The sequence below is a fragment of the Gopherus flavomarginatus genome, chromosome 18 (genome assembly GCF_025201925.1).
Source record: "Gopherus flavomarginatus isolate rGopFla2 chromosome 18, rGopFla2.mat.asm, whole genome shotgun sequence".
NCBI classification, from domain to species: domain Eukaryota; kingdom Metazoa; phylum Chordata; order Testudines; family Testudinidae; genus Gopherus; species Gopherus flavomarginatus.
This window is the reverse complement of record NC_066634.1, coordinates 19,911,667-19,937,917: the sequence shown is the minus strand read 5'-3', so window position 1 is coordinate 19,937,917 and position 26,251 is coordinate 19,911,667. Positions and strand designations below refer to the sequence as shown.

General features: G+C 55.1%; 1 protein-coding gene across 1 annotated transcript; it reads right to left on the bottom strand.

Moving 5' to 3' along the window:
* Positions 1-1,869: 1,869 nt before the first annotated feature.
* PGLYRP1 (peptidoglycan recognition protein 1) lies at positions 1,870-25,544 on the bottom strand. Its single transcript, XM_050928246.1, has 9 exons — positions 25,485-25,544; positions 23,265-23,341; positions 22,488-22,606; positions 21,222-21,387; positions 18,235-18,347; positions 6,201-6,272; positions 4,557-4,758; positions 3,419-3,537; positions 1,870-2,048 (listed from the first exon to the last, which is right to left on the bottom strand). Exons 1-9 carry the CDS (start codon positions 25,542-25,544, stop codon positions 1,870-1,872), a joined length of 1,107 nt encoding a protein of 368 aa, XP_050784203.1.
* Between the last annotated feature and the right edge of the window lie 707 nt (positions 25,545-26,251).

Here is a 26,251-nt window from a genome sequence, read left to right as displayed (position 1 = left end):
GACAGGGCAGCAGACCAGTGAGAGAGGCAGGCGCCCAGGGGCCCATCCTCTGTGTGAGCTGGGTCTGTCTGAGGCAGAGCCGGGCAGAGCTAAGGGGAGCGGAGCCGGGCTTGGGGCAGAGCAGAGCCAGGGGGCCGAGCTGGGCTGGAGCAGGCCGGAGCCGGGAGCTGGGGCAACGCAGACCAGCCACACCAGCGGGGAGCCTGGGCCGAGCTGCAGGGGGAGCCATGGGCCCAGATCCAGGACGGGGCACTGGCTGTATCACATGTAACCCTGCAGCCGAGCGCGGCGAGCAGCTGAGGAGAGCTAGGGGAGCCTGGGCAGAGGGCCCAGCACAGGGAAATGTCACCAGACAAGGGGCCTTGCAGGCCAGGCTCGTGACTCCATCAGGGACACTGCTCAGGTGTCCATCGACAAAAATTTGGACAAATGAAGCACTATGAAAAGACCTGGGGGGGGGGGGGGTTGTGTGACCTTAGTAAGCTGCCGGTGGACAGAAAAACACTCTTAAACAATTCACCCGGACACTGACACACGGGGAATGTTCGGCTGTCAGTGATAAAGACCCTATGTCGAATTGGCCAACACCCGTCACATTTTGCCACACGGGAAGCGGCTCTCCCCTCCCAGTTCTCCAATTTATGCATGGTGCAGATCCTAGTGCGTGGGGAGCTCTGAGATTCTGCTCACACGGCCACTCACAGTCGCAAGTGGTGAGCATCAGTTTGCGAGGGCAGAGGCGAGAAAAGCACCATTGGGAACTGAACGACGAGGGTTTCCATTCTAACATTCCCACCTGCAGTAACACTATTTAATACTGGCCCACCCAAGGCTGGGGTGAAGATCAATTTCTTCATGTTAGAACATTTCAGTTATTCTTAAAATTAAAAAAAGTGTCAATCAGCTTAGATAAAAATGAAGCCGAAGACGGTGCTCACCTGGGGCACTGTTTGGTCTAGGGCTGGCTCTGCCCATAGTGTGGGGCCCTTGTTTCCCTTAAACTTTTCTATTTTTTCACTTATTTGTCTTACAGTTGGATTGAGAGGCAGCACAGTCTAGTGGGCAGAGTACTGCATTGTAGCCATGGTGTGAGTTCCCTGCTCTGCCACTGACGGCCCTGTGAGTTTGGAGAGGTCCCTTTTCCTATCCCTGTGCCTCAGTTTCCCCTCCCACCCTTTGTCTAATTAGACTGGGAGCGCTTTAGGGTAGAGACTGTTTGTCTCATGCTTTTGTGTGTACAACACCTAGCACAGTGGGGCCTCTTAGTGCCACTCTGACAGACCATAATCTCGCTCTCCGAGCTCTCCCAGCCGAATAGGGCCGGCTCCAGGAAGCTGCAAAGGGGTAGCATGCTGTCCACTACTGGGGCGGCCCAGCCGGGTCTTCGGCAGCGGGTCCCTCAGTGAAGGACCCGCCACCGAACAATGGAGCAGTGCGATCAAGCTGCCGCCGAAGTGCCATCAATCACCTTTTTCTTTTTTTTTTTTTTTGGCCACTTGGGGCGGCAGAAATCCTGGAGCCAGCCCTGCAGCCCAGCCCAGCAGCGGGGGGTGGTTATGGTTTAAGAGGAGATGAAATGATTCACGGCGCTTCGACTTTTCATGTGCTAGAAGCTGGTTTATTCTCACTGCTCAGAAGCTCCCAAGCAAAGCAAGCGCTAAGCCACGGGGCGCTGGGTTAGAGGCAAATTGCACTTGAATTAAAAACCCCTTTGTGGGACTTTGCGAACCACCCAACGGGTCCTTCCCAGGTTGGTGGGTGAGAAGCGCGAAGCTGCCCCTGCTGGGGGGAGGAGGTGCTGCTTGAGCAGGCAGAAGCCAAGGGTGGGGTCAGCGATGGGCGCAGGGGCTGCCCCGAGGCTGTAGGGACTCAGGCTTTGAACCTGGCCCACCGGCTGATGGCCCCATAGAGGGCGTCTCCAGGGCTGATGGTCGAGATCACATCACGGGCCCCCTTCAGGGTGTAACTGCGGCTCAGGGAGCCCCTGGAGACGGCGCATTGGATCAGGCGCCTGGCGGCGAACAGGGCAGCAGCGCTGGGGACTCTGCCTGCAGGACAGAGCAGACCCCTGTTAATCTCACCCCAGGCCCTGGCCTCTGGCCCCTCTCTACCGCTCAGGGGACGTGACTATAGCCTGAATAAATACCCTGCCCCTCCTGTCCACGCTCTCGATTGGCCACGTCCATGCCATTCCCCACTCCCGCATTGCGAAGCCAGCTGGGTTAGCCCAGGGGCAGATCTCTTGCTGAATCCCATTCCCCGCCCCCAGGATCTCAGCTGGGAGGGGGCACACGGTGCCCAGCGCCCCCAGCTGCAGCCGCTCTGTGAGTGCCCAGCTCAGGCGCTCTCTGCCCAGTGAGGCCAGGGCCGTGCTACAGTGTGAGCTAGGCCCAGGCAAACCAAATGCATTTTATCCAGCCCCACAGAGAGTTACACTTCCAGGGCCACAGGCCCCACCTCCAGCCCAGGGGCTGCACCCTGGAGAGTCGGGCTCTGGCCAGGATCTAGGGGGTCACAAGCCACACCCAAGCCCCCAGGGCAGCACAAGGACATGCAGGGTTCATGGGATCCTGGGCGGGACAAACAGGGCAGTGAGTGCCAAGGAGGAGATTTCCCCTCTGTGTTCGGCTGTGGGGAGACGGATGCTTGATAGTTTGCCTGGCTCTGGGGCCCACACAATAAAAGGGATGTGGAAAAATTGTCCAGGGGACAGAAAAGAGCCACAAACACAATGAGTGGGCTGGGTTAGGGTTTCCTGCCCAGCTGATCACCTAGGGAGGAAATACCTGCCAGGCACCTTAGCAGTTAGCCACGTGGAGAAAGGCAGAAGATGGGCCAGGTGTTGGGAGCTGAATCAAGACATGTTCCCCTGGGAAATAAGGCCCAAATTTCGAACAGTGAGGGCGATTAGCCAGTGGAGCAAACTCCTCTGGGCCACCAGAGCCAGCCAGGGGATCCAGTGATGCCATATACAGGTGACTGCTCCTCTCCCCTCCCCGCTCCTACTCGCTCTCCCTCTCCCTATACAGCCAAAGGTCACTACAGCTACAGGGTCCTATGGCTGCTGCCACTCAGCTGCTTTCCCTGGCCCTAGATCCTGTCTAGGTCGCAGCTTTCCAGGCTCCAGGCCGTAGGTCTGACCTGCGTTCTTTGGGCCCGATCCCTGCCTTGTGCTTGGCTGGATTAAAACCCCACGTTGTTTGCCTGCAGCCAGCCAGGTCGCTCTGCAGCAGTGACCTATCGTCATTAGTTACCAATTCCTAGGTCACCCAGAGATGGTCCCTGGCTGGGGCAGAATCCCCTGCCGCCAGGTCTGGTCAGCAGAGGGGAGCAGCTGTGGGTGGCAGCCCTGCAGGAGGGATTCCCAGCTCTCCTCGCGGCCTAGCTGGGGAAATCTGTACAGATGGGACCCACGTACTGGAGAAGTTGCCCAGAAAGGCGAGTCCCAGCGACTTATCGTTCCAGCCTTTGGCGTGGGCCCCCCTGGTGCTCCAGCCTCTTCCCTCGTAGACTTTGCCATCCTCGCCGATCAGGAAGCTGCAGGCAGAGTGCAGTGTGAGACCTGCACAGGCACGTTGACCACACCTTCCCCTCCTGGCAGCTCCCCCTGGGTCATCACTGGCCCTACCCGGGTTTGAACCTGGGACCCTCAGAGCTAAAAGCTCAATCCTCTGTCATGCAGCTAAAGACCCACTGAAGAAAGAGTCTGGAAGGGGGGTGGCCTAACCTGTATTGCACTGTTTGGACATTAGGTGGCGCTGTGTGTAACACCCCTTATGGGAAAAGCGACAGAGTCCTGTGGCACCTTACAGACTATTCTGTTGGTCTATAAGGTGCCACAGGACTCTTTGTCGCTTATTACAGATCCAGAGTAACACAGTTCTCCCTCTGATACTAGACCCCTTATGGAAGCGGCCTTGGGCCCCACTTGGACACAGCTGGGGGGCGAGCGAGGGCCATAGCCGGCCCAGATGTAGGGCAGGAGAACAGCACTGGGATCCAGCGCCCTGTGGGAAAATCCCAGCCGGGTTTCCATCCCCCAATGTCACCATCTCAAAATGCTTCATGGAGCAAAATCCCTGGCCAGGTTTTCGTTCCGAGGCGTCAGGCCGGCCCCAGGAAAACGCATTGATAACGCCGGCATGGGGCTGTGTTGCATAGGAGTAGCACACAGGCCACATGGCATCTATGAGCCGAGCTCGTGGCACAACCCAGGGGCTCCCTGAGGCCCTCCATCCCCCCACCAGCTCCATGACTGCCCCTTCCCATCCATCTCCTGCTCTTCAGGGAGTCCCTCAGCTCCCCCAGTCTCCCCCTGCCAGGGTCTCTCTGCCCCCCAACTCCCCCTCCCCCACTGCAGAGACTCTGGGTGCACCCTCCCCAATTCCCCCTTTTCAGCCAAAAATATTAAATATAAAAATCAAATCTCTTCTGTGGGCAAGTCCCCTCCACCCCTGAGTGTGGTCTCTGCTGCCGCCATGTGGCTGCTTGCAGGCAGTGGCCCCGAGTCGGCCCATAGCTATGAGGAGGCCCCCACCCCACCCCATGCTGCTCACTTGTAGCCGATGTCGTCCCAGCCATTTGAGTTCATATGGTAGCTCTGGATGTTTTTGACCTCCCGGCTGCAGTCAGCCAGTGTGGAGCAGCGGTTCCCTGCCGTGTGGTGGATGATGATGTACGGCAGCCGAGTCTTCAGTGGGTCCCTGCTTCTCGGGGACTGGCCCCTCCACTGGGAGCGGGTGACGATGGAGGGGCAGCCTGTGCCATGCAGGAGAGGGGAGAAAGGGCTGGGTTAATGTGGGTGCCCCCCACCGGCCCCAGCCCACACTGCAGGATCGGGCCCAGGGCTGGTGCTCTGAGTGGGTTGGGGCCGCGGCAATGGAGTGGGGGTGGGGGCCAGCAAAGGCCGTGCACAGTGCATGGGGGACGTGCAGCCTGTGTTAAATGTGACGGGGCTGGAGAGAGGCCTGGCCGGGAGCCTGCTCACTGTGCAGGAGCACCCACCGCTGGCAGCAAAGGGGCGAACAGGGAGCCAGGCTAGGCTGGAGGGAGGCCAAGCAAGGGCTGGGCTGGAGATGGCGGGTGGGGCTGGTGCTCTGAACTCAGCCTAGGCTGGGGAAGCTCCCGCCCAGGGTGTGCAGCTCAGCACCCACCCGTCCCCTCTGCCCCCTCCGGTCATTTGCATCCCCATTGCCTGTCTCCTCTGCCCTGCAGCCTTTCCGCTCTCTCTGCATCTGGGAGGCCCCTGATCCTTCTGGTTTCCCACTGCTGAACCCCCTGTCCCTCCGCCAGGTCCATTCAGAGTCGGGGTGACCAGCATGGAGTCCAGTGCCCCAGAAACTGGAAGGTCAGAACATCTGACCCTGAGAAAAGGCTCAATAGGCAAAATCAGCCTGTTGAACTCGCTGCCACTGGCTGTCACTGGGCCATGAGCAGGATCCAGCAATGGATCAGAGGTTTCTATGGCGAATGAGAACAGCCAGCGTCACAGTGCATGGGACTGCACGGGCTCCTGCCCCAGGGCTTGGGGCAGCCTCTCCATGGTGGGAACAGAAAGGAAATTGCCCTGTAGCCGGGTTATTCCATCATGAGCTACTAGGGGGTATCCGGTGCATCCCTCTGACCGCTGCTGGAGCCAGGACACCGGGGTAGTTGGGCCCTGCTCTGATCCAGGGGACGATTTCTAGGCTGCAGGGATATTCCCAGCATGAATCCTGCTAATGGGGCCATGGTTGGATCTGAGGATTAGCTGCTGTTCTTACTGCTCCCCTCACACTCCCGCTGCCCCTGCTCTCCCCCTCCCCAGCCCCATTTCGCCTGCCCTCCCCACACAGCCTCAGCTCACTACCCCTCTGCATGCCAGGAGCTGGCACTTTCTGGCTCTTGTTTGCCCCAGGACAGTTCAGATGGATCTGGGCTGGCAGGGGACACGGCCTGGGTGGGAGGTGTGTGACACTCTGGGATCGGCTCCCCATGGGCAGGGCCAGGGGCCTGGTCCCTTGGGCTGACGAACACTAGGGCTCTGGGAACGGGCAGGGGACAACCCAGCCCTGCCTCGCCGAGGGATGGGCTGGACGGGAGCCAAGGGGCATCTCCACAGCAGGGAGCGGGTTTGATGGGTGACTCCATTGTTAATTTCCCACTCCTGGATTTCTGCCCCCCCCCTCAAGTTCTCAGCTGCATCAGGGATATGAACTCACCGAGCGCCACAGCGCAGAGCACTGAGAACCACATGACCCGCATCAGCAGCAGCATCTTCCTTTCACTTGGCCCTGTGGGGACACGCACCTGTCACAGCTGGCCTGACACCCCCAGGAGGAGGCGCTGCTGGGCCAGAGCCAAACACCCCCAGAGCCCCTGGGTAGCAGATCCCCCTGCACTCAGGCTGCCCCGGGCTCTAAGCCTGGACTGTCACCTGAGGGCAGAATCCCAGCCCTGTCCAGATCCCCCTTCCCCCCGAGCTCCCTGAGTCCCCATGGCAGCCCCTAGAGCAGCAGGCTCGGTGGTGTTTCCAGCTGTACTAACAACACCTGCCCAGCTGGGGCTGCAGGGAGAAGAGCCGTGCTGGGGGCAGACCTGGTCCATGGATACCAGTGTCCTGTGGGGTGCAGAGGGGGGCAGGCATGTGCCCACCTGGATTCCTGCAGAGCCGGGAGCAGAGTGAGCTCTGGACACTGGCACCTGCTCCTCTCTATAAGCGCCTGTTAGGGTGACGGGGTGAGGCCAGGGCGGCAGTTGGTCAATAAACTATTGTGCCAATGCTGGCAGGAACCCCAACCACCGAGGAGGAAGGAGACGGGGGGATTTCACCGGGAGCTGCAATTGCTTAAGACCAAGCCGGGCTCGTGCAGCAGGGCTCAGGGGTCTGTAGCAACACCAGGCCTGACAGACTGCGTCCGAGTGGGAGGGAGCGATTCTGGCCTGGCAGCGCAATCCCAGGGGCAGAACCTTCATCCCAACGTGGGCAAGGCTGGGCACAGAGCACAACCCGGCTTGGAGAGCTGAGGAACGCCACACTGGGGGGCAGCATGTCAGTCACCGTCCAGGCCACAATTTTCTGCTGTGACTGATCCAGACACACCGCCTGCCCCAGCTCCTCTGAACTCCAGCTGCAGTGCACTAAGGCAGCGCCTGAAGGTCCCAACCTAGATCAGCCCAGAGCAACTGTTCTTGGAGCTCCAGGGTTATTAACACTAATTGCAGACAAGGCAGTATGTGAATTTATAAGACCTCAATGGCACTTTTAAAGAAAGACCACAGCATGGTCTGGTGACAAAGTCCCTTGGCCAGGTGCATTGCCCTGAAGGCGCAGTCCTAGTGCCCTGGCTTCGTGGGTACAGGTTCACTAACACGAGTGCCCATGGGCAAGGAACAGCTCAGTCAGTAACGGGAGTCGCCCACTGTCCCCTGGGCCAAACAGGTGACAGCGAGGTACCCCGAGAGTAATAGACTGAGACAAGCAGCTTATGTCCCACCTTCCGTGTGTCACAATATTCATCTGTCACCTCCCCTGGGTCCTGAGATATTGGACAAAACCTCCCTCTTCATTATTTTGTCCAACCATCTTATTTTGCACTAAATTGATCGTATTTGTCCCAGCTAAACTATATTTACATAAATCTCTAGTGCCCAGGACACTAGCAACAAGTTTGCCAAGTACATGAACCGCACAGCAAACTTGTCAGCATTTGCTTTAACCCATGGCCTGACTTTGGTTCACAGTCTCTGGTTCAGGCCTCAAATCTTGCCCCAGGCCCAGTTCTCCAGATTCTCTGTATTACCCCGGTCGCTGCACAGACACACAGTGACCGAGATCGGGGCCAGGGAAGGGATCTGCGCCCACAGCTTCCACCTAGTGGTCTGGCGAGGTTGTGACAGGCCCTCTCTGTCCTAGTACCCCCTATTGGTAGCTGCTCCCACCCTGTCCCCTCCTGTGACTAACTCTCTGTTTGGGTCACAGGCTGTGTCCACTCCCACTGGAGTACATAAAGGGTCCAACAAATACTAGTTGCCCTGTCTGGCAAAGGGCTTCAGGCATCGCCCGGCCAAAGCCCCAGAGTCGGGACTCTCTGAGATGTGGGTCTCCCTAGTCCTGAGTCATTGCATCAGGGACAGGCCGTGTGCCTCCAGCCCCAGCTGGGGAGCCCTGATCCAACCTCTCCCCACGCTCCTGCAGGTCCCCAAGGGGAGCAACTGAGGTCTGCCCCTGGAGTACTCTGTGCCACCCTCCCCCACCCCCTGGTCACTTCCCGCCGGCCTTACCAAGCCAGAGGGAAAAGCAAAGACTTGAAGAAACCCAAGGAGACGTTTTCGACCTTGCAAATGCCCAGAGTCCTTTCCTCTCAGCAGCTCAGATAGAGCATCAGCTGGGCCTGCTGCCGGGCTCCTTCTGCAAATCCCAGCTCCGCTCACCTCCACTGGTGCCTTTAAAGGCTCTCTGCTCCCTACCAAGCTCCTCCTCTGGCCAGGCAGTGCCCTGCAGCTGTGGCACACAGCTACTAGGTAGGCTTGTCAACATTGTATTTCACAAATAACAGACTGTTTTCTTAGCATCCCTGCCCCACCCAACCTCCTGATATTAATATTGCCACCATCCTTGTGATGATGTATGGAATATGTGAAACACTTTATGATATTACTGATACCAAGATTATAGAATTGCACTGAATCTTATCAGATATGCCGTCTAAGCTATCAGTGGAAAAGTTATAATTCACTAAATATGATCATCATATGTATATGTATGTGCCATCTTTGTTTTGTGAGTTATAAATATGTATGGTATGTTTGTATCTCAGACTTGTGCTGTGGTTCTGGGTGAGACCCCAGACAGAATGGCATCGGATCGAAGCCTGCTTGATGGCCCATCAAGAGACATCAGCTGTACAATGAACCCGTTGAAAGAAGCCTCAAGGGGCTACATCTTATGTGTCAGCAAGACTTGCAGGGACAGGCCTATGGACAGGGAACTATAAGGTTTTTCCATGCCATGTGCTGGGCAGCTTGTGTTTGGGACACAGGAAGTACGAGCCACATGGAGCTGCATCATATCCATTTTGTCTTCAATCGTGTTTCTCACCTCTGGACTCACTCCTCTGCAAACTGAAGCTCTGAACAAGGACTGAATGACCTACCCAAGCTATGGATGGGTTCCAGAGGGACTTTCAAGCCAGCAAACTCACCGATACTGCTAAGAACCCGATATATGGACTTTGAAGTCTTATGTATGTATCTGATTGCTTGACCATTTAACAACTCTCTTCTTGTTATTTCTTTTATAATGAACCTTTAGTTTTAGACACTAAAGGGTTGGCCAACAGCATGGTATTTTGGGTAAGATCCTAACTAATATTGACCTGGTAACATGGCTGGCCCTTTGGGGATCAGAAGAACATTTTGTATAGTGAGTGGAGTTCTAAATAACTTCTCACTCTACTGGACGTAGGTGCTAGCTGCAGGGCCGGCTCCAGGATTTCTGCCGCCCCAAGAGGCCAAAAAAAAAAAAAAGAAGAAGCTGATTGGTGGGACTTTGGCGGCAGCTTGATCACGCCGCTCCATTGTTCGGTGGTGGGACCTTCACTGAGGGATCTGCTGCCGAAGACCCAGCCAGGCCGCCCCAATAGCGGACGGTGTGCCGCCCCTTTGCATTGGCTGCCCCAAGCACCTGCTTCCTTCGCTAGTGCCTGGAGCCGGCCCTGGCTGGATGGGAGACAGAGAACTGGGATGCATAAAGGGACTTTCAGCCTGGCTGCTATGGAGGAGATGGGAAAGTTCCAGGGCACAGAGAAATGGGGCGTGGGTGGGTGAAGGAGCATAGCACCCCTTAGCCTCTGCCAGAGCACTAATGATCCATCTGGAGATGGGCTTGAATTCTCCAGCCTGGGAGTGAACAGGGGAGGAAGAAGCGAGGCCCTGGAGGGAGGTGGTGGGCGCCTCCCAGCAGTTCAGCGACCCCAGCCTGCCCATGGGTGCTGGCAACACCCCGAGCCAGAGCTAACCACAACTGGGTTAATGGTCAACCGGCAGCCGGGGAACGTGAGCTGGGCTGGAGCAGCCTCGCCCTGCGGAGGGTGATGGGAGAGGAGCAGCTGTTTGCAGGGGCAGCTCCAGGCACCAGCGCACCAAGCACATGCCTAGGGTGGCAAGCCGTGGGGGTGGCCTGCTTGTTGCCATGAGGGCGGCAGTCAGGCTGCCTTTGGTGGCATGCCTGTGGGAGGTCCGCCAGTCCCGCAGTTTCTGCGGCAATTCAGCGGCAGGTATGCCGAAGGCGCGGGATTGGCAGACGTCCTGCAGGCATGCCGCTGAATCTGCATTACCAGCTGACCTCCTGCAGGCGCGCCGCCGAAAGCTGCCTGACTGCCGTGCTTGGGGCAGCAAAATACATAGAGCCGCCCCTGTCTGTTTGCCTCCAGCGAGCACCGTCCCCGTGGGCTCCCCCTCCATCTCCCCACTGGGCCATCGCTTGGGCACACAAACGGAGGATAGGGAAGGAGGATGGCCAGTCCCTGGGAGCTGGGCACGGGAGCTAACTGGGTTGGGAAACAGCCCCATTGGCAAACATGCCCCAGGATGGGAGTCCCCGAGGAGCCCCCCAAAGCCCCCCACACTTGTGGAGCTGGTTCCACCTTCCAGTCAGGGACGGGCCAGGGCCTTGGCCCAGGAATGTTGGGTAGAAACCCAGCCAGCGCCCAGGGTTCATTGGCTCATGGGGCTGGAATTTTGTTTCAGGAAACGCAGTCAATTAAACTCCATTAATTCTTGGGGTAGCCATTGTGTTTTGGGAAAGCCAATTAACTCCCATGATTCCTTGGGTCCTGAAGCGTCCATTTTGTTTTAGGACACCCGTCAACTCCCATGATTCCTTGCCTCATGGGGCAGCCATTTTGTTTTGGGCAACCCAATCAACTCCCATGATTCCTTGGCTGCTGGGTTGGCCATATTTTTTTGGGGGGGAAACCCAGTCAACCTCCATGATTCCTTGGCTCGTGAAGCAGCCATTTTGTTTTGGGAAACCCAGTTAGCCAACTTTTTTTGCGTACGAGGTGGCCATTTATCTAAACAAACCCAGCCAGCTCCCATGATTCTTTGGCTTGAGCAGTGGCCAGTTGATCTGAATAAACCCAGTCATCACCCATATCTCTTGGCTCAGAAAACAGCCATTTTCCTTTCAGAAACCCAGTCACCTCCCCTGATTCCTTGGCTTGAGAGGCAGCCATTGTGCGTTAAGGCACCCAGTCAGCGCCTGTACTTCTTGGCTTGTGAAGTGGCCATTTTGTTTTCAAACCTCAGACATTTCCCATGAGCCCTCGGCTTGTGCGGCAGCCATCTTGTCCTTCCCCTGATGCACTGCTAGGATACATGGGTGATCGTTTCGTTACCGACGCTGCTGTGTGATGACGGGGGCAGGGCCTGATTTGGGGGCCACTAGGACAGGCCTGAGGCACGTTCGTAGAAAGTGGTGGGCACGTGGGGGTGACCCTGGCAGTGCCTCCCATACAGGAGCCTGGGCTGCACGGGGCCATGAAAAGGGACCTTGGTCAAGCCCTAAATTCACCAAGGCCACAATAGGGGCTGCACCTTCCCCCAGGAGCAGAGCCAGCCCCGCGCCTCCAGCCCTGCCGTGGGATGACCCCTTTGCCGCAGGGAGCTCCCCGCTTGCTATCAAGCCTTTTATATCAGCAGCTGCTCTTTGCTCAGGGGGCGGATCCCTGGCTTCAATTAGCTCCCGGGAGCAGGATCCGGCCATCGCCACAGCAAAACCAGCACGGGCAGGGCTCACCGATGGGTGTAGGCTGCAAGGTCCCCGTGCCCAGCAGCTGAGCAATGATCTGGGGACCACTGGCTTGGGCTGCGACTCATCTTCCCAGGTCTCTTCTGGACATCTGAAGAGGAGCCCGGCACACAGAGAGCTTTGCAGGGGGCAGCGTAGGAGCCCTTCCTTCCCCCGAGGAGGCTGCATCCTGCTGTGCCCGTCCCATCTCTCCCTGCACCCCCACAAGCCCAGCCTCTCCATAAACACCTCGAGACATTTACAAGCTGTTTGCCCAGGGCTTTTATAGATGGTCATTATGCTATAAAGGGCCAGGGTGCTGCAGACAGGAGCTACAGCTGTTGTTTTTTATGATAATGTCGGCACGTTTGTTTCGGTGATATTGCCTAACCTAATAATTTCAAATTATGATTTGTAAGAGAGGTCTGAATGAGCTCTTCCCTGATAGCTAGTGATGGACTGAGGGAAGGGGGGAAGACTTCAGGACTAGACTGCATTTACATGAGTGCACCTACTCTGTCTAGGTATCCAGCAGACAGAGCTGTGTTGCCCAAGTGATCAATTTTGGCTGTTTTTCTCTTTGGCAGTATTTACTTCGGGTTGAGGGGCTGTCTGTAAGAGAGGACTAGCCTGTCTCCCAAGGTCTGTAAGAGTGAGGGATCATCTTTCAGATTGTAGATAGGTTGAAGATCCTTGATGACATGCTGGAGAGATTTTAGCTGGGGGTTGGACATGATGGCCAGTGGTGTTCTGTTACTTTCTTTGTTGGGCCTGTCCTGTAGTAGGTGACTTCTCGGTACCCTTCTGACTCTGTCAATCTGTTTCTTCACTTCACCAGGCGGGCATTACCCATAGCTGTACCCGCACAGCCCCACAGTATGCCAACATTTTTATGGCTGACTTAGAACAGAGCTTCCTCAGCTCTTGTTCCTTAGCACCCCTCCTCTACTGGTGCTACATTGATGACATCTCCATCATATGGACCCACAGGATGGAGGCCCTTAAAGAATTCCACTAGGATTTCAACAGTTTCCACCCCACCATCAACACACAAGAGATCCACTTCCTGGACACTACAATGCAAATAAGAGATGGACACATAAACAACACGCTATACCGGAAACCTACTTACCTACATGCCTCCAGCTTTCATCCAGACCAAATCACATGATCCATTGTCTACAGCCAAGCTCTAAGATACAACCGCATTTGCTTCAATCCCTCAGACAGAGACAAACACCTACAGGATCTCTATCAAGTGTACTTAAAACTGCAATACTCACCTAGTGAAGGGAAGAAACAGATTGACAGAGCCAGAAGGGTACCCAGAAATCACCTATTACAGGTCAGGCCCAGCAAAGAAAGTAACAGAACGCCACTAGCATAACCTACAGCCCCCAACTAAAACCTCTCCAGCGCATCATTGAGGATCTACAACCTATCCTGAATGATGATCCCTCACTCTCACAGACCTTGGGAGACAGGCCAGTCCTCGCTTACAGACAGCCCCCCAACCTGAAGCAAATATTCACCAACAACCACACACCACACAACAAAAACATTGACCCAGGAACCAATCCCTGCAACAGACCCCGTTGCCAAATCTGTCCGCATATCTATTCAAGGGACACCATCATAGGACCTAACCACATCAGCCACACCATCAAGGGCTCGTTCACCTGCACATCTACCAATGTGATATATGCCATCGTGTGCCAGCAATGCCCCTCTGCCATGTACATTGGCCAAACTGGACAGTCTTTATGCAAAAGAATAAATGGACACAAATCAGACATCAAGAATTGTAAAATTAAAAAACCAATAGGAGAACACTTCATCCTCCCTGGACACTCAATAGCAGACTTAAAAGTGTCCTTTCTTCAACAAAAAAAACTTTGGAAAAAGACTTCAACAAGAAACTGTAAAACTGGAATTAATTTGCAGACTAACTTGCAAACTAGATACCATCAAATTAGGCCTGGATCACTACAAAAAGTAATTTCCCCTCTGTCGATATTCACACCTTCTTGTCAACTGTTGGGATTTGGCCACTTCCACGTTGATTGAATTGGCCTCGTTAACACTGACCCCCCCACACACTTGGTAAGGCAACTCCCATATTTTCATCTGTTATAATACATATACTGCTTACTCTATTTTTCACTCCATGCATCTGATGAAGTGGGTTTTATCCCACGAAAGCTTATGCCCAAATAACTTTGTTAATCTCTAAGGTGCCACAAGGACTCCTCATTGTTTTTATAAACAAGGTGATTAACAGGTGATTAAGGTAAGAAAGGGGCTGTTAGGATGTTTCCTGAAGTTCAGTGATCTGTTCCAAGCTTGGTGAACTGCAACGAGTGAGTAGCCGAAATGATAGAAAGTCATTGTAGATTTTTCTATAATTGTTTCAGTTGTTGGATTCGAGGTGGTAACAAAGTTACGAATGTTTTTCTTTTGCAAGATAGCTGATTTTTTAGACACAGGAAGAAGACGGGGATTGATATGAGAACTGAACGGTGGATAAGGAACTGGTTGAAGGGGAAACTACAATGGATCACACTGAAAGGTGAACTATCAGGATGGAGAGAGGTCACTAGTGGAGTTCCTCAGGGATCAATCTTGGGACTAACCTTATTTAACATTTTTATTACTGACCTTGGCACAAAAAAATCCTGCTGTGCCTGTCCCATCCCGTCCCACACCCCTACAACCCCAATCTCTCCATAAACACCTCAGAGACCTTTACAAGCTGTTTGCCAAGGTCTTTTATAGGTGGCCATTGTGCTGTAAAGGGCCAGGTCCCTGCAGACAGGAGCTACAGCTGTTGTTTTTTATGACAGTGTCGGCACATTTGTTTCAGAGATATTGCCCAACCTAATAATTTCAAGGTCTGAACGAGCTCTTTCCTGACAGCTAGTGATGGGCAGTCGAGGGGTGGGGGAGGGAGGGAGGAACGGGGAAAGGCTTCAGAACCAGGCTGCATTTACATGACTGCACCTACTGTGCCTAGGTATCCAGCAGGCAGAGCTCTGTTGCCCAAGTGATCAGTTTTGCTTGGTTTGGGGTTACAAATCACTTTAGTGGAATTCAGAGGTAATGAAATGTTGTGATCCATAATGTCTGAGTAAAAGGCAGTGCTTAATTTGTGCCAGAGCTTTCCAGGGCTGAGCAGTTCATAGTCCCACCACCTCTGGACTTGCCACGTCAGTTCTGAAAGTGAAAAACTTGCTTGAGCCCCGGCACCTCTTTCATTATAAATTAAGCATGGTCACACTCAACTGAATTGCAGTCACTAAGCAGGGGATATGGATGCCAGATCCCAGTGGAGAAAGAAAGAGGGTGGGGCCAGGGCCTTTCAGAAGGATTCAGGAGGCCTGGGGCAAAGCAATTTCAGGGGCCCCTTCCATAAAAAAAAGTTGCAATACTATAGAATACTATAACTCATGGGGGTCCCTGCGGGGCCTGGGGCAAATTGCCCCACTTGCGCCCCCCGCCCCCCCCGTTCTGGGCGTCCGACAGGTGTTTTGCTTGGTGGGGTGGGCTCTGCCTAAGAGTCACAGGCACTATTTCACCTGCCTCTCTCCCCTGTTTAAAGACAGATCTGATTAGGCTCCATAGAGACTCCTTTGGTTTTTTTAAGTGACCACTAGAGCTGGAATCACTGATCATCAGGGCTAAGTGCTGAGACCTGCTGTGGAACAGTGTTTCTGTGGAAGAGACAGCCCAGCCAGCACTAGAAGTGCGTTCGCCCACTGAGAGCTGAAATCACTGAGAACTGGGTAGAACCTCAAGAGACTGACTCGCAGAGATCACAGTGGCAGGTGGTAGCAGAAGGTGATGGGGGCGCAGGGCCTTTGGCGATGAAGCAGTGGAGTGAGCGGTGGAACAGCGAACAGCAGTGGCCAGAGCAAGTGGCGAGCAGCTGGAGGAATGAGCAAGGTGCCTTCTCCACCCCACATACCCCAGGGTGGGAGGTGAAGTCACAGGAAAGCACCTCAGAACTCTTGGTCAAGGACAATAACTATGAATGGGATGTGGTGGAGGGAGAAAGGAGGCGTACATTGTTGCCAGATTTGCTCATTACTTTGGGGTACACTCCGTTATTAGAGTTACAGACCCTCCAGGACCTATGCAAGTGTTCTGTTACTTTTGGTTTGTTTTAAACCTGCTGCCTATTAATATCATTTGGTGACCCCTAGTTCTTGTGTTATGAGGAGTAAATAACACTTCCTTATTTACTTTCTCCACACCAGTAGTGATTTTATAGACCTCTGTCATATCCCCCCTTAGTCGTCTCTTTTCCAAGCTGATCAGTACCAGTCTTTTTAATCTCTCCTCATACAGAATCTGTTCCATACCCCAAATCATTTCAGTTGCTCTTTTCTGTATCTTTTCCAATTCTAATGTCTTTTTTTGCACGCCGTGTTCAAGATGTGGGTGTACCATGGATTGATATAGTAAAAGTGGAGGAGCTTGGTTTGCCAGACTGATCAGCAAAGCCAGTGCTGACAACCTACATGAAAAGGCTGCAAAACACCTTGCCTCAGGACTGCATCAATATGCAGAATGCCTTATAAGCCAGTCACTACAAAAACCAATTTTAGAAGTGCTAAATGAGGCTGTTGAGAATGTTGGAGGCACAAACACAGTTTACATGAACAAACGTGGCTGTCGCATCACACTTCCTATTTAAGCACAAGATACCACACCCTACAAACTGGAGGCCAATGTTAAATGCATTGTCACTTGTTAACCCTGGAGTTAGACACTGGTTCCAAACAAGCCCGGCAAATGCTCACTGTCGTTCTGCCAGAAACTCAGCTGACTGATTAGAAGCATGTGATGCAACAGTGAAAGACTCAGCTGTCGAACAAGTGAAGAACTCTCTCACCACATTCAAAAAATGTGCATACGTGGCTGATGAATGCACCGATGCAAATGAGCATCGAGTATTAGGACACTGTGATTATCTTGAATGTCCATGGTAGGCCAGTAGATACATTTCTAGATGTTCAGGTTATAGAAGACACATAGGCTGCATCTGTGAAAACCCACAACTTAGAAGAGTTAAACGCTTGTCAATGGGACCCCAAACAGAAGGCTGCTTGTGCATTTGATGGTACTGCAAACTTCTCTGGAAGACATAATGGAGTACAAGCTTTGCTTAAAGAAAAATGCTTAGAGAAAAGTGTAACTCTAATCTCTCCTATACACACTGCAGAGGCCATCGACTTCAGCTAGTAGTAGTACGAGCTGCAGAATCTTCAAAAGACATTAAAAAAGCCAAACATTTAATGCTTTCATTGTACTCTTTATTCAGGAAGAGCCCAAAAGGACTGAATGTCTTAGAAAAAATAGGTGATACACTGGGATCAAAGTTCAAATTAGTTCAGCCACTGGCTTTCCATGAGCAATCCTTGTCTGTTGTCTTAAAATTACTGCAACTGTTACTACTGTCTTTGGAAAGTGTCTACTCAGATAGGACGGATCTAAGTAGTGAGGCTGGTGGACTATTTTTGCTACTATGTGCAGAGAAGACTATCACCATTCTCTCTCCTGTAAGTCTACTGATGAAACCACTTCCTTATTTACTTTCCCCACACCAGTCATGATTTTATAGCCCTCTATCATATCCCCCCTCTTTTCCAAGATGAATAGTCCCAGTCTTATTAAAACACTGACAGTTGAGTGGAGTGAGGTGCTGCCAGCAATGGGGCTGCCCTGTGATCGGGACAGAAGAGAGAATTGGAACACAGTGAAATACCATACGCCGAATGAATGAAGATTTGACTTCAACTTCTTCTTTATCATCACTGGTGCCTCGACCCGATCTTTGTGATACGTTTCCTTGGACGAAAGAAGCAGGAATTCATCTCTTGCTACTCCCGGTCACAATAGCTAGAGTTGAGCTCTCTTTTTCCTCATTGAATAGAATTTTATGTTCTGAAAGAAGTTGCCTTCTGCCTGATCATGAGCATATCATGAAGGACTGGAAGTACCAGAAAATGAGCAGCCACCAAAGATGAAGGCACTGCTTTCAGGAAGTTCACTAATACAGTTGTGCAAAATTACAAGAAGAAACCAGGAAGGATGTAGATTTAGTGCTTGAGTAGCCAATTTTCATTTGTGTGATGATTTTAAAACTTGAGTTAAATCTAATAAAATGAGTGTGAAACATTTTTCAGTTTTGACTATGGTGCTATACAGTTCACCTTCACCCTCACAGTCTCACCCCTCATCGGCCCTCACCCCCCTGAAAATTCAAACACCCCCCCAATTTCAATTCCTGGGGAAAACCATGGACTTTCCTGTATCTCTGCCTCTGACACCTTTCTGTTTGCTTGCCAGTGTCCAGCTGGCAGTATTATGTCCATATCTCCAAGCCCTATTACAGGGTGTTATGGAAGCCAATCCCTGGGCCAGTGATGCCAGCAGGTGCCACCCTGCTAAGCGCCCCCCACCAGTTTTGCGTTGGGCTTTCTTCTCCTTTTTCTCTTTCTTGTTCCCCTGTTCGGTCCTGCTGCGTTTGGCAGAAAACGAGTCCTGGTTAATGGTTAATCCTGGAGGCACCGCACTGACAGATGCAGGACAAGATATGGAGAGACAAGGGAACAGATGGTGGCAGGGATGGGATCACTGTGAGGACTCACCGCTGCAATAACACGGTGCTGCCCCGGTTAACCCTTCACGTCCCTGCGCTGAAAGAGCCGAGAGTAGGAAGGAACAGGTGTCTGGCTGGATTGGGCCCTAGCACTCAGGGGGGGATCCAGCTCTACTCAAATGGGCATTAGCACCAGGCTGGGCTGTTAAATGCATCAGGCAGGTTAGTGGGTGGCCCCCACCTGCCCACATGCCCCAGCTCAGTGGCTGTCACCAAAGACTCCTGTCCTACAATGGGCTATCGCCCCCGGTGGAGTCAGGAGGGAACTGTGTCTCCACACTCATTCCCTCCGGGGGAGAGGCCAGCACAGATCCCAGTGCACTCAGCTCACCGGGGTAAAACTGCCCCTGACACACCATGGCAAAAGCCAGCACAAGAGCCTCACACTGCTTAGGTCCCATTTAAACCAGAGGTGCCTGAAAGTCCCATTCGAGCCATCTGTGCTGGGCTACATTTCCCCTCAAGAGGTTGGTTATCCCAGCAAAGGTCTGAGCCCCTCAGGACACAGTCCCATGCCCGGTGACCGGGGACTCAGCCAACCATCCTGCCAGGGGCCATGTCACTGACTCTTATGGGTTTCCTGGTACTGTTATTGGGGGCAGGGTGTTGAAAAGCCCCACACGGGGGCAGCACCCTCACAGGCTACTGAGGCTGTCCAAACGGGTTGGGGGTGGGGGCAATTGGTTTCCTTTGCTGGCTGGTGCCAGCTACACAGAAGTCTCTGATGGGTCCTTGACCCGCACCATCCTCTGCCCTCTTGCTCGAGACTCATCTCACCTGTTCAGGGGTGAGGGCCAGCGAGCATGGGGTGAAACCCAGAGGACCCCCTCACCCATGTGTCAGGGGCTGCTGGCCCCTCACTGACACTTAGTGGGGTTCTGGCTGCCCTGTCCCAAATCCAGCAGAAAGGGGAAGGACCGAAGAGAAATCAGGATCCTGGGACTGACAGTGCCCAGGGCCAATGGGGAGATGCCAATGACCTTGTCTTCCCAATTGACAGGGCAGCAGACCAATGAGATAGTCAGGAGCACAGGGGTCCATCCTCTGTGTGAGCTGGGGCTGCCTGAGGCAGAGCAGGGCAGAGCTAAGGGGAGTGCAGCTGGGCTGGGGTCAGAGCAGAGCCAGGGGGCTGAGCTGGGCTGGAGCAGGCCGGAGCCGGGAGCTGGGGCAGCACAGACCAGCCACACCAGCAGGGAGACAGGACTGAGCTGCAAGGGGAGCCGTGGGGATGGAGCCGGCACAGCGGGCGCTGGACGTATCACATGGTACCCCACAGCCGAGCGCAGCAAGTAGCTTAGGAGAACTGGGGGAGCCTGGGTAGAGGGCCGAGCACAGGGAAATGTCGCCAGACAAGGGGCCTTGCAGGCTAGGCTCATGACTCCATCAGGGGACACTGCTCGGGTATCCATAGACAAAAATTTGGACAAATGAAGCACTATGAAAAGACCTGGGGGGGGGGCGTTGTGTGACCTTGGTAAGCTGCCGGTGGACAGAAAAACACTCTTGAACAATTCCCCCGAATGCTGACACACGGGGAATGTTCGGCTGTCAGTGATAAAGACCCTATGTCGAATTGGCCAACACCCGTCACATTTTGCCACAGGGGAAGCGGCTCTCCCCTCCCAGTTCTCCAATTCATGCATGATGCAGATCCTAGTGTGTGGGGAGCTCTCAGGATTCTGCTCACAGGGCAGGGCACAGTCGCGTGTGGTGGGCGCAGCTTTTCAAAATTCAGGCTCATTACAACAAGTCTTGGATGGACGATAGCTGATGAGAGACTGGCCTCACCAGCTATTTTATCGCTGGAAAATGCCTTTGGCCAGTCTTTGGATCTCTCAGACACTGAGTGTCCGTTTGCAAGGGCAGAGGTGAGAAAAGCGCCCTTGGGAACTGAATGACGAGGGTTTCCCTTCCAACGCTCCCACTTTCAGTAACGCCATTTAATACTGGCCTGCCCAAGGCTGGGGCACAGATCAATTTCCTCATGTTAGAACATTTCAGTTATTCTTAAAATAAAAAAAGTGTCTATCAGCTTAGATAAAAATGAAGCCGAAGACGGTGCTCACCGGGGGCACTGTTTGGTCGAGGGCTGGCCCTGCCCATAGTGTGGGGCCTTTTTTTCCCTTAAATTTTTCTATTTTTTCCCTTATTTATCTTACAGTTGGACTGAGAGGCAGCACAGTCTAGTGGGCAGAGAACTGGACTGCAGCCATGGGGTGTGTTCCCTGCTCTGCCACTGACTGGCCTGGGAGATTGGGAAAAACCCTTTCCCCTCCCCAGACCTTAGTTTCCCCTCCCACCCTTTGTCAAGTTAGACCATGAGCTGTTTAGGGCAGAGATTGTCTATCTCATGCTCTGTGTGTACAGCACCTAGCACAAAGGGGCGTCTTATTGCTAATCCGACAGACCATAATCTCACCCTCTGAGCTCTCCCAGCCCAGCCCAGCAGTAGGGGGTGGTTATGGTTTAACAGGAGATGAAATGATTCACGGCGCTTCAAGTTTTCATGTGCTAGAAGCTGGTTTATTGTCACTGCTCAGAAGCTCCCAAGCAAAGCAAGTACTTAGCCGCGGGACGCTGGGTTAGAGGCAAATTGCACTTGAATTAAAAACCCCTTTGTGGGACTCTGCGAACCACCCAACGGGTCCTTCCCGGGCTGGTGGGTGAGACGCGTGAGGCTACCCCTGCTGGGGGGCGGAGGTGCTGCTCGAGCAGGCAGAAGCCATGGGTGGTGTCAGCGATGGGAGCAGGGGCTGCCCCGAGGCTGCAGGGACTCAGGCTTTGAACCTGGCCCACCAGCTGATGACCCTGTAGAGGGCGTTCCCGGGGCATTCGGTCGCGTTCACGTTGCGATGCCCCTTCAGGGTGTAGCTGCTGCTTAGGGAGCCCCTTTTGATGGTGCATTGGATCAGGCTCTGGGCGGCGTTCAGGGCGGCAGCGCTGGGGACTCTGCCTGCAGGACAGAGCAGCCCCTTTTAATCTCACCCTGGGCCCTGGCCCCTCTCTGCTGCTGAAGGGATGTGACTGTGGCCTGAATAAATAACCCCCCTCTGCCCACGCTCTTGATTGGCCACATCAATGTCATTCCCCCTCGCCCCATTGCATTGGGTAATGCAACCTCTCGCCTGCTGCATTTCCTGGCCCTGTGACCCAACCTGGTGCCCCAGGCATGGGAAGCTTGACTGTGGCAGAGCCCAGCGGGATGGTGCTGAGGCCAGCTGGGTTAGCCCAGGGGCAGATCTCTCACTGAATCCCATCCCCTGCCCCCAGGCTGTCAGCTGGGAGCGGGCACATGGTGCCCAGCGCCCCCAGCTGCAGCCGCCCTGTGAGTGCCCAGCTCAGGCGCTCTCTGCCCGGTGAGGCCAGGGCCGTGCTACAGCGTGAGCTGGGCCCAGGCAAACCAAATGCATTTTATCCAGCCCCACAGACAGTTACAGCTTGAGGGCCCCAGGCCCCACCTCCAGCCCAGGGACTGCACCCTGGAGATCCAGGCTCTGGGCAGGATCTAGGGGTCACAAGCCACACCCGAGCCCCCAGGGTAGCGGAGGGACATGCAGGGCTCATGGGATACTGGGTGGGACAAACAGGGGAGTCAGAGGCAGGGGCAGGGGCAGGGAGCTGTATACAGGTGACTCCCCCCTCCCAGCTCCTACTTGCTCTCCCCTCCCCCTACAGCCAAAGGTCACTACAGCTCCAGGGTCCTAGGGCTGCTCCTGCTCAGCTGCTTTCCCTGGCCCTAGATCCTTTCTTGGTTGCTGCTGTCCAGGCTCCAGGCCGTAGGTCTGGCATGCGTTCCTTGGGCCCGATCCCTGCCTTGTGCTTGGCTGTATTAAAACCCCACATTGTTTGCTTGCAGCCAGCCAGGTTGCTCTGCAGCCGTGACCTGTCGTCATTAGTTACCTATTCCTAGGTCACCTGGAGATGGTCCTTGCTGCAAAACCCTCTGCCCTGGGCGTCAGGACAGCAAGGGAGAGGGCGGGAGCCCTGCAGGAGGAATTCCCAGCTTCTCTCGGGGCCTAGCTAGGGAAATCTGTACAGACGTGACCCATGTACTGGAGAAGGTGCCCAGGAAACTGAATCCCAGCGACTTATGGTTCCAGCTTTTAGCGTGGGCCCCCATGGTGCTCCAGCCTCTGTCCTCGTAGACTCTGCCGTCCTCGCCGATCAGGAAGCTGCAGGCAGAGCGCAGTGTGAGACCCACACAGGCACGTCAGCCGCACTCTCCCCTCCCCATTGCTCCAGGCAGCTCCTCCAGGGTCGTCACTGGCCCTGCCCGGCTTTGAACCTGGGACCCTCGGAGCTAGAAGCTCAATCCTCTGCCATGGAGATAAAAACCCATTCAGGAAAGGGACTGGAATTGGGGGGCTAACCTGTATTGCACTGTTTGGCCGTTAGGTGGCGCTGTGTGTAACACCCCTTATGGAAGCAGCCCTGGGCCCCACTGGGACACAGCTGGGGGGCAAGTGAGGGCTGTAGCCGCTCAGATCAGAGGCAGGAGAACAGTGCAGGAACCTGCTGCCCCATGGGAAATTCCCAGCTGGGTTTCCATCCCGTAACTCTCTCAGTCTCCCCATCCCCGAGCCTCCTTCCCAGTCTCCCCCTGCCAGGGGCTCTATGCCCCTCAGCTCCCCCTCCCCCACTGCAGAGACTCTGGGTGCACCCTCCCCAATTCCCCCTTTTCGGTCAAAAATATTAAATGTAAAAATCAAATCTCTTCTGTGGACAAGTCCCCTCCACCCCTGAATGTGGTCCTGCTGCCCCCATGTGGCTTCTTGGGGGCAGCAGCCCTGAGTCTGCCCATAACTATGGGGAAGCCCTCACCCCACTCACTTGTAGCCGATGTCAGACCAGCCCCTGTCGTCCATGTGGTAGTTCTGGATGTGGTCCCAAGTTTCCTCGCTGGTCCTCTGTAACAACAAACTCCCTCCCCCATCACCTCATGAAACTAGTAGCACCCAGTGAAACTGCATCCCACCCTTCTGCATGGCGTGTGACCTGGGCCGGCTTTAGGCTGATTCACCCAATTCCTCTGAATCAGGCCCCGTGCCCAAGCCACGGTACAGCATTCTGGCAAGAGCTGGTGCACCACACTGGGGTGGCCTGGCTTCCCCAGGGGGCAATTTAAAGGGCTTGGGGTTCCCAGCAGAGGCTGGAGTCCCAGCCCTTTAAACTGCCACCAGGGCTAAACTGCTGTAGCCCTGGGGTAGAGCTGTGGGGCTCTGGGGGATATTTAAAAAGTCCAGGGCTCCTGGTGCTTCTACCACCCTGGCCCTTTAAATAGCCATGGGAGCCCTGCCGCTTCTCCCAGGTGCTTATTGAGAGCAGCAGGTGCCGTGTGTCTGGGCAGCACCCAGCACAACAAAGCCTTGATCTGAGTCACCATGTGTCTGTGCAGCGCCTGGCCTGACGGGGCCCTGATCTCGGTCACTGTGTGTCTGTGCAGCGCCTGGCCTGACGGGGCCCTGATCTCGGTCACTGTGTGTCTGAGCAGCACCCAGCACAACAGGGCCCTAATGTCAGTCACCATGTGTCTGTGCAGCGCCTGGCCTGACGGGGCCCTGATCTCGGTCACTGTGTGTCTGTGCAGCACTCAGCCTGATGGGCCCCAATCTCAGTTGCCGCGTGTCTAGGCAGTGCCCGGCCTGACGGGGTCTGTGTTCTAATCTCGGGCTTATAGGTATCATGGGAATTCCTCTGCTCCTGACCCCACGGGGGCGAAGTTGGACGTAAGTGGCTCCTGAGGTAAATTGGGCCGAATGTCGGCCCAGGGATGGGTCTGTCCCTCCGGACAGGTCACTGCAGCCCCACAAGCCCTTCCCAGCCCCTTGGTCTCAGGGTTCCCTGCTGGGCGGCGTGACTCTACCAGCAGCAGGTGAAGGGCAGTGGGGGGCGGGATTGTGGGATTAATTAGAAGGAACAATCTCGTTTCCCAGCTGTTCGGAGACCCTCGCCCCCACTCAGCCCCAATGCCCAGCTGCTGCCTGCGGCCTCTGCCACCCGGCCCGGGCACTGCCAGATACAGGTGGCAAATACCGGATTGACCCTGGGCTCAGCGTCCGGCCTGGGGCCCGGGCCCGGTCCCTGCCCCGCCCCGCCCCGGGAATGGGGGTGCTCCGTGTGCCGCCGGGTTCCTCCCCCCCCAGGCGCGGCCGGCGCTGAAGGAGTTAACGAGTCTGGTTCCCAAGCGGGGGAGGGGCCGGGGGCGATGCAGGAGCCGCAGCAGCCAGAGGGAGTCTCGGAACCTGCTCAGCCGCCGGGACCCCCCCAGCCCCGGGAGCAGCCGCCCAGGTACGGAGCCGCGGGGAGACTCTCCGGGGAGCCGCGAATCTCGGGGTGTGATTGACAGCTGTCAATCAGCATCGGCCCGAGCCCGGCAAGGTTTCTGAAGAGGGGGCGAATTGGGATGATCCGGGTCAGGGGCTGGGGGGATCCGCTCCCCACAGGAGCCGGGTTCCGCCCTCCTCTGGGGCCGGTCGGTGCATTGGCAGCTGGGAGGGGACCCGGGCTGGGGAAAGTTTTTCCTCATGGGCTGCTTGGCTTTGTCAGTCCTAAAACCCAGAGAGTCTCGGAGAAACCTGCCCCGGGCAAGACAACCAGCGGCGGATGGATCCTGAGGCCCCCCCCCCCGGCTTTATCTGTGCGCGGCTGGACAGACACTGGGTATGGAGCTGGGCGCCCGGACGCCTGGGTTCTATCCCAGCTCAGGAAGGGGGGTCGAGTGGTTACTGCCGGTGGGGGCTGGGAGCCAAGACTCCTGGGTTCTCTCCCCAGCTCGGGGAGGGCGCTGTGGGGTCTAGCATTTGACCAGGGTCTGGGAGTTCGCATGTCTGGGTTTTAGTCCTGACTCTGTGCCTCAGTTTCCCTCTCCACCCAATGGGATCCTGCTATTCTCTTGCCAGGGCAGGGAGTTTAACTTGCTAGCACTTGCAGCCGGGTTGTGGTACTCGACCATAGGTCACTGGCAGAAGGTGGTGGGTTGGCACCGTACGGCGGGACAGCAGATAACATGAGGTATCTGCCAGCTCTATCAAAACCCAGGGGCTGCCCCACCTGCCATCCCCAGCCCCTCCGGGCTTCGGCTTGGCTGCCTTCCTGAACCGCCCCCGCCATAGAGGTGGATCTGGGAGCTGTGATCTCACACCATGATCAACAGGGTCCTGCCCTATGGGATCCCAACCCCCCTGACTCCCCCCAGCAGGGCTGGGGCTTTAGCAGACGGGGGTGTGTTCTGAGAGTGAAGGGCAGGGTTATGGGCAGAGGAGGGAGATTGGGCTGATTCAGCCTAGGGCCCACAGCTGCCACCAGGTGCTGGCACCGGCTGGGCTCCAATCTGGGCCAACTCTCACTGGGGAGAGGGATCCCATCCTTGGGCAGGAGCTATTTGCCTCTGCAGCTGCCAGGTTGGGCTCCCTCCCATACACACCCCTCTACCTATGCATCCATCCCCCTGTGATTCATCCATCCATCCATCCCTCCCGTACTCAGCCCTCTACCTATCCATCCATCCCCCTGTGATTCATCCATCCCATACACACCCCTCTATCATCCATCCATCCCCGTGATCCATCCATCTATCCCATACACACCCCTCTACCTATCCATCCATCCCCCTGTGATTCATCCATCCATCCATCCATCCCTCCCGTACTCAGCCCTCTACCTATCCATCCATCTGTTCATCCATCCCCCATCCATCCATGCATCCCATACACACTCCTCTATCATCCATCCATCCCCGCATCCCATACACACCCCTCTACCTATCCATCCATCCATCCATCCCCCTGTGATTCATCCATCCATCCCATACTCAGCCC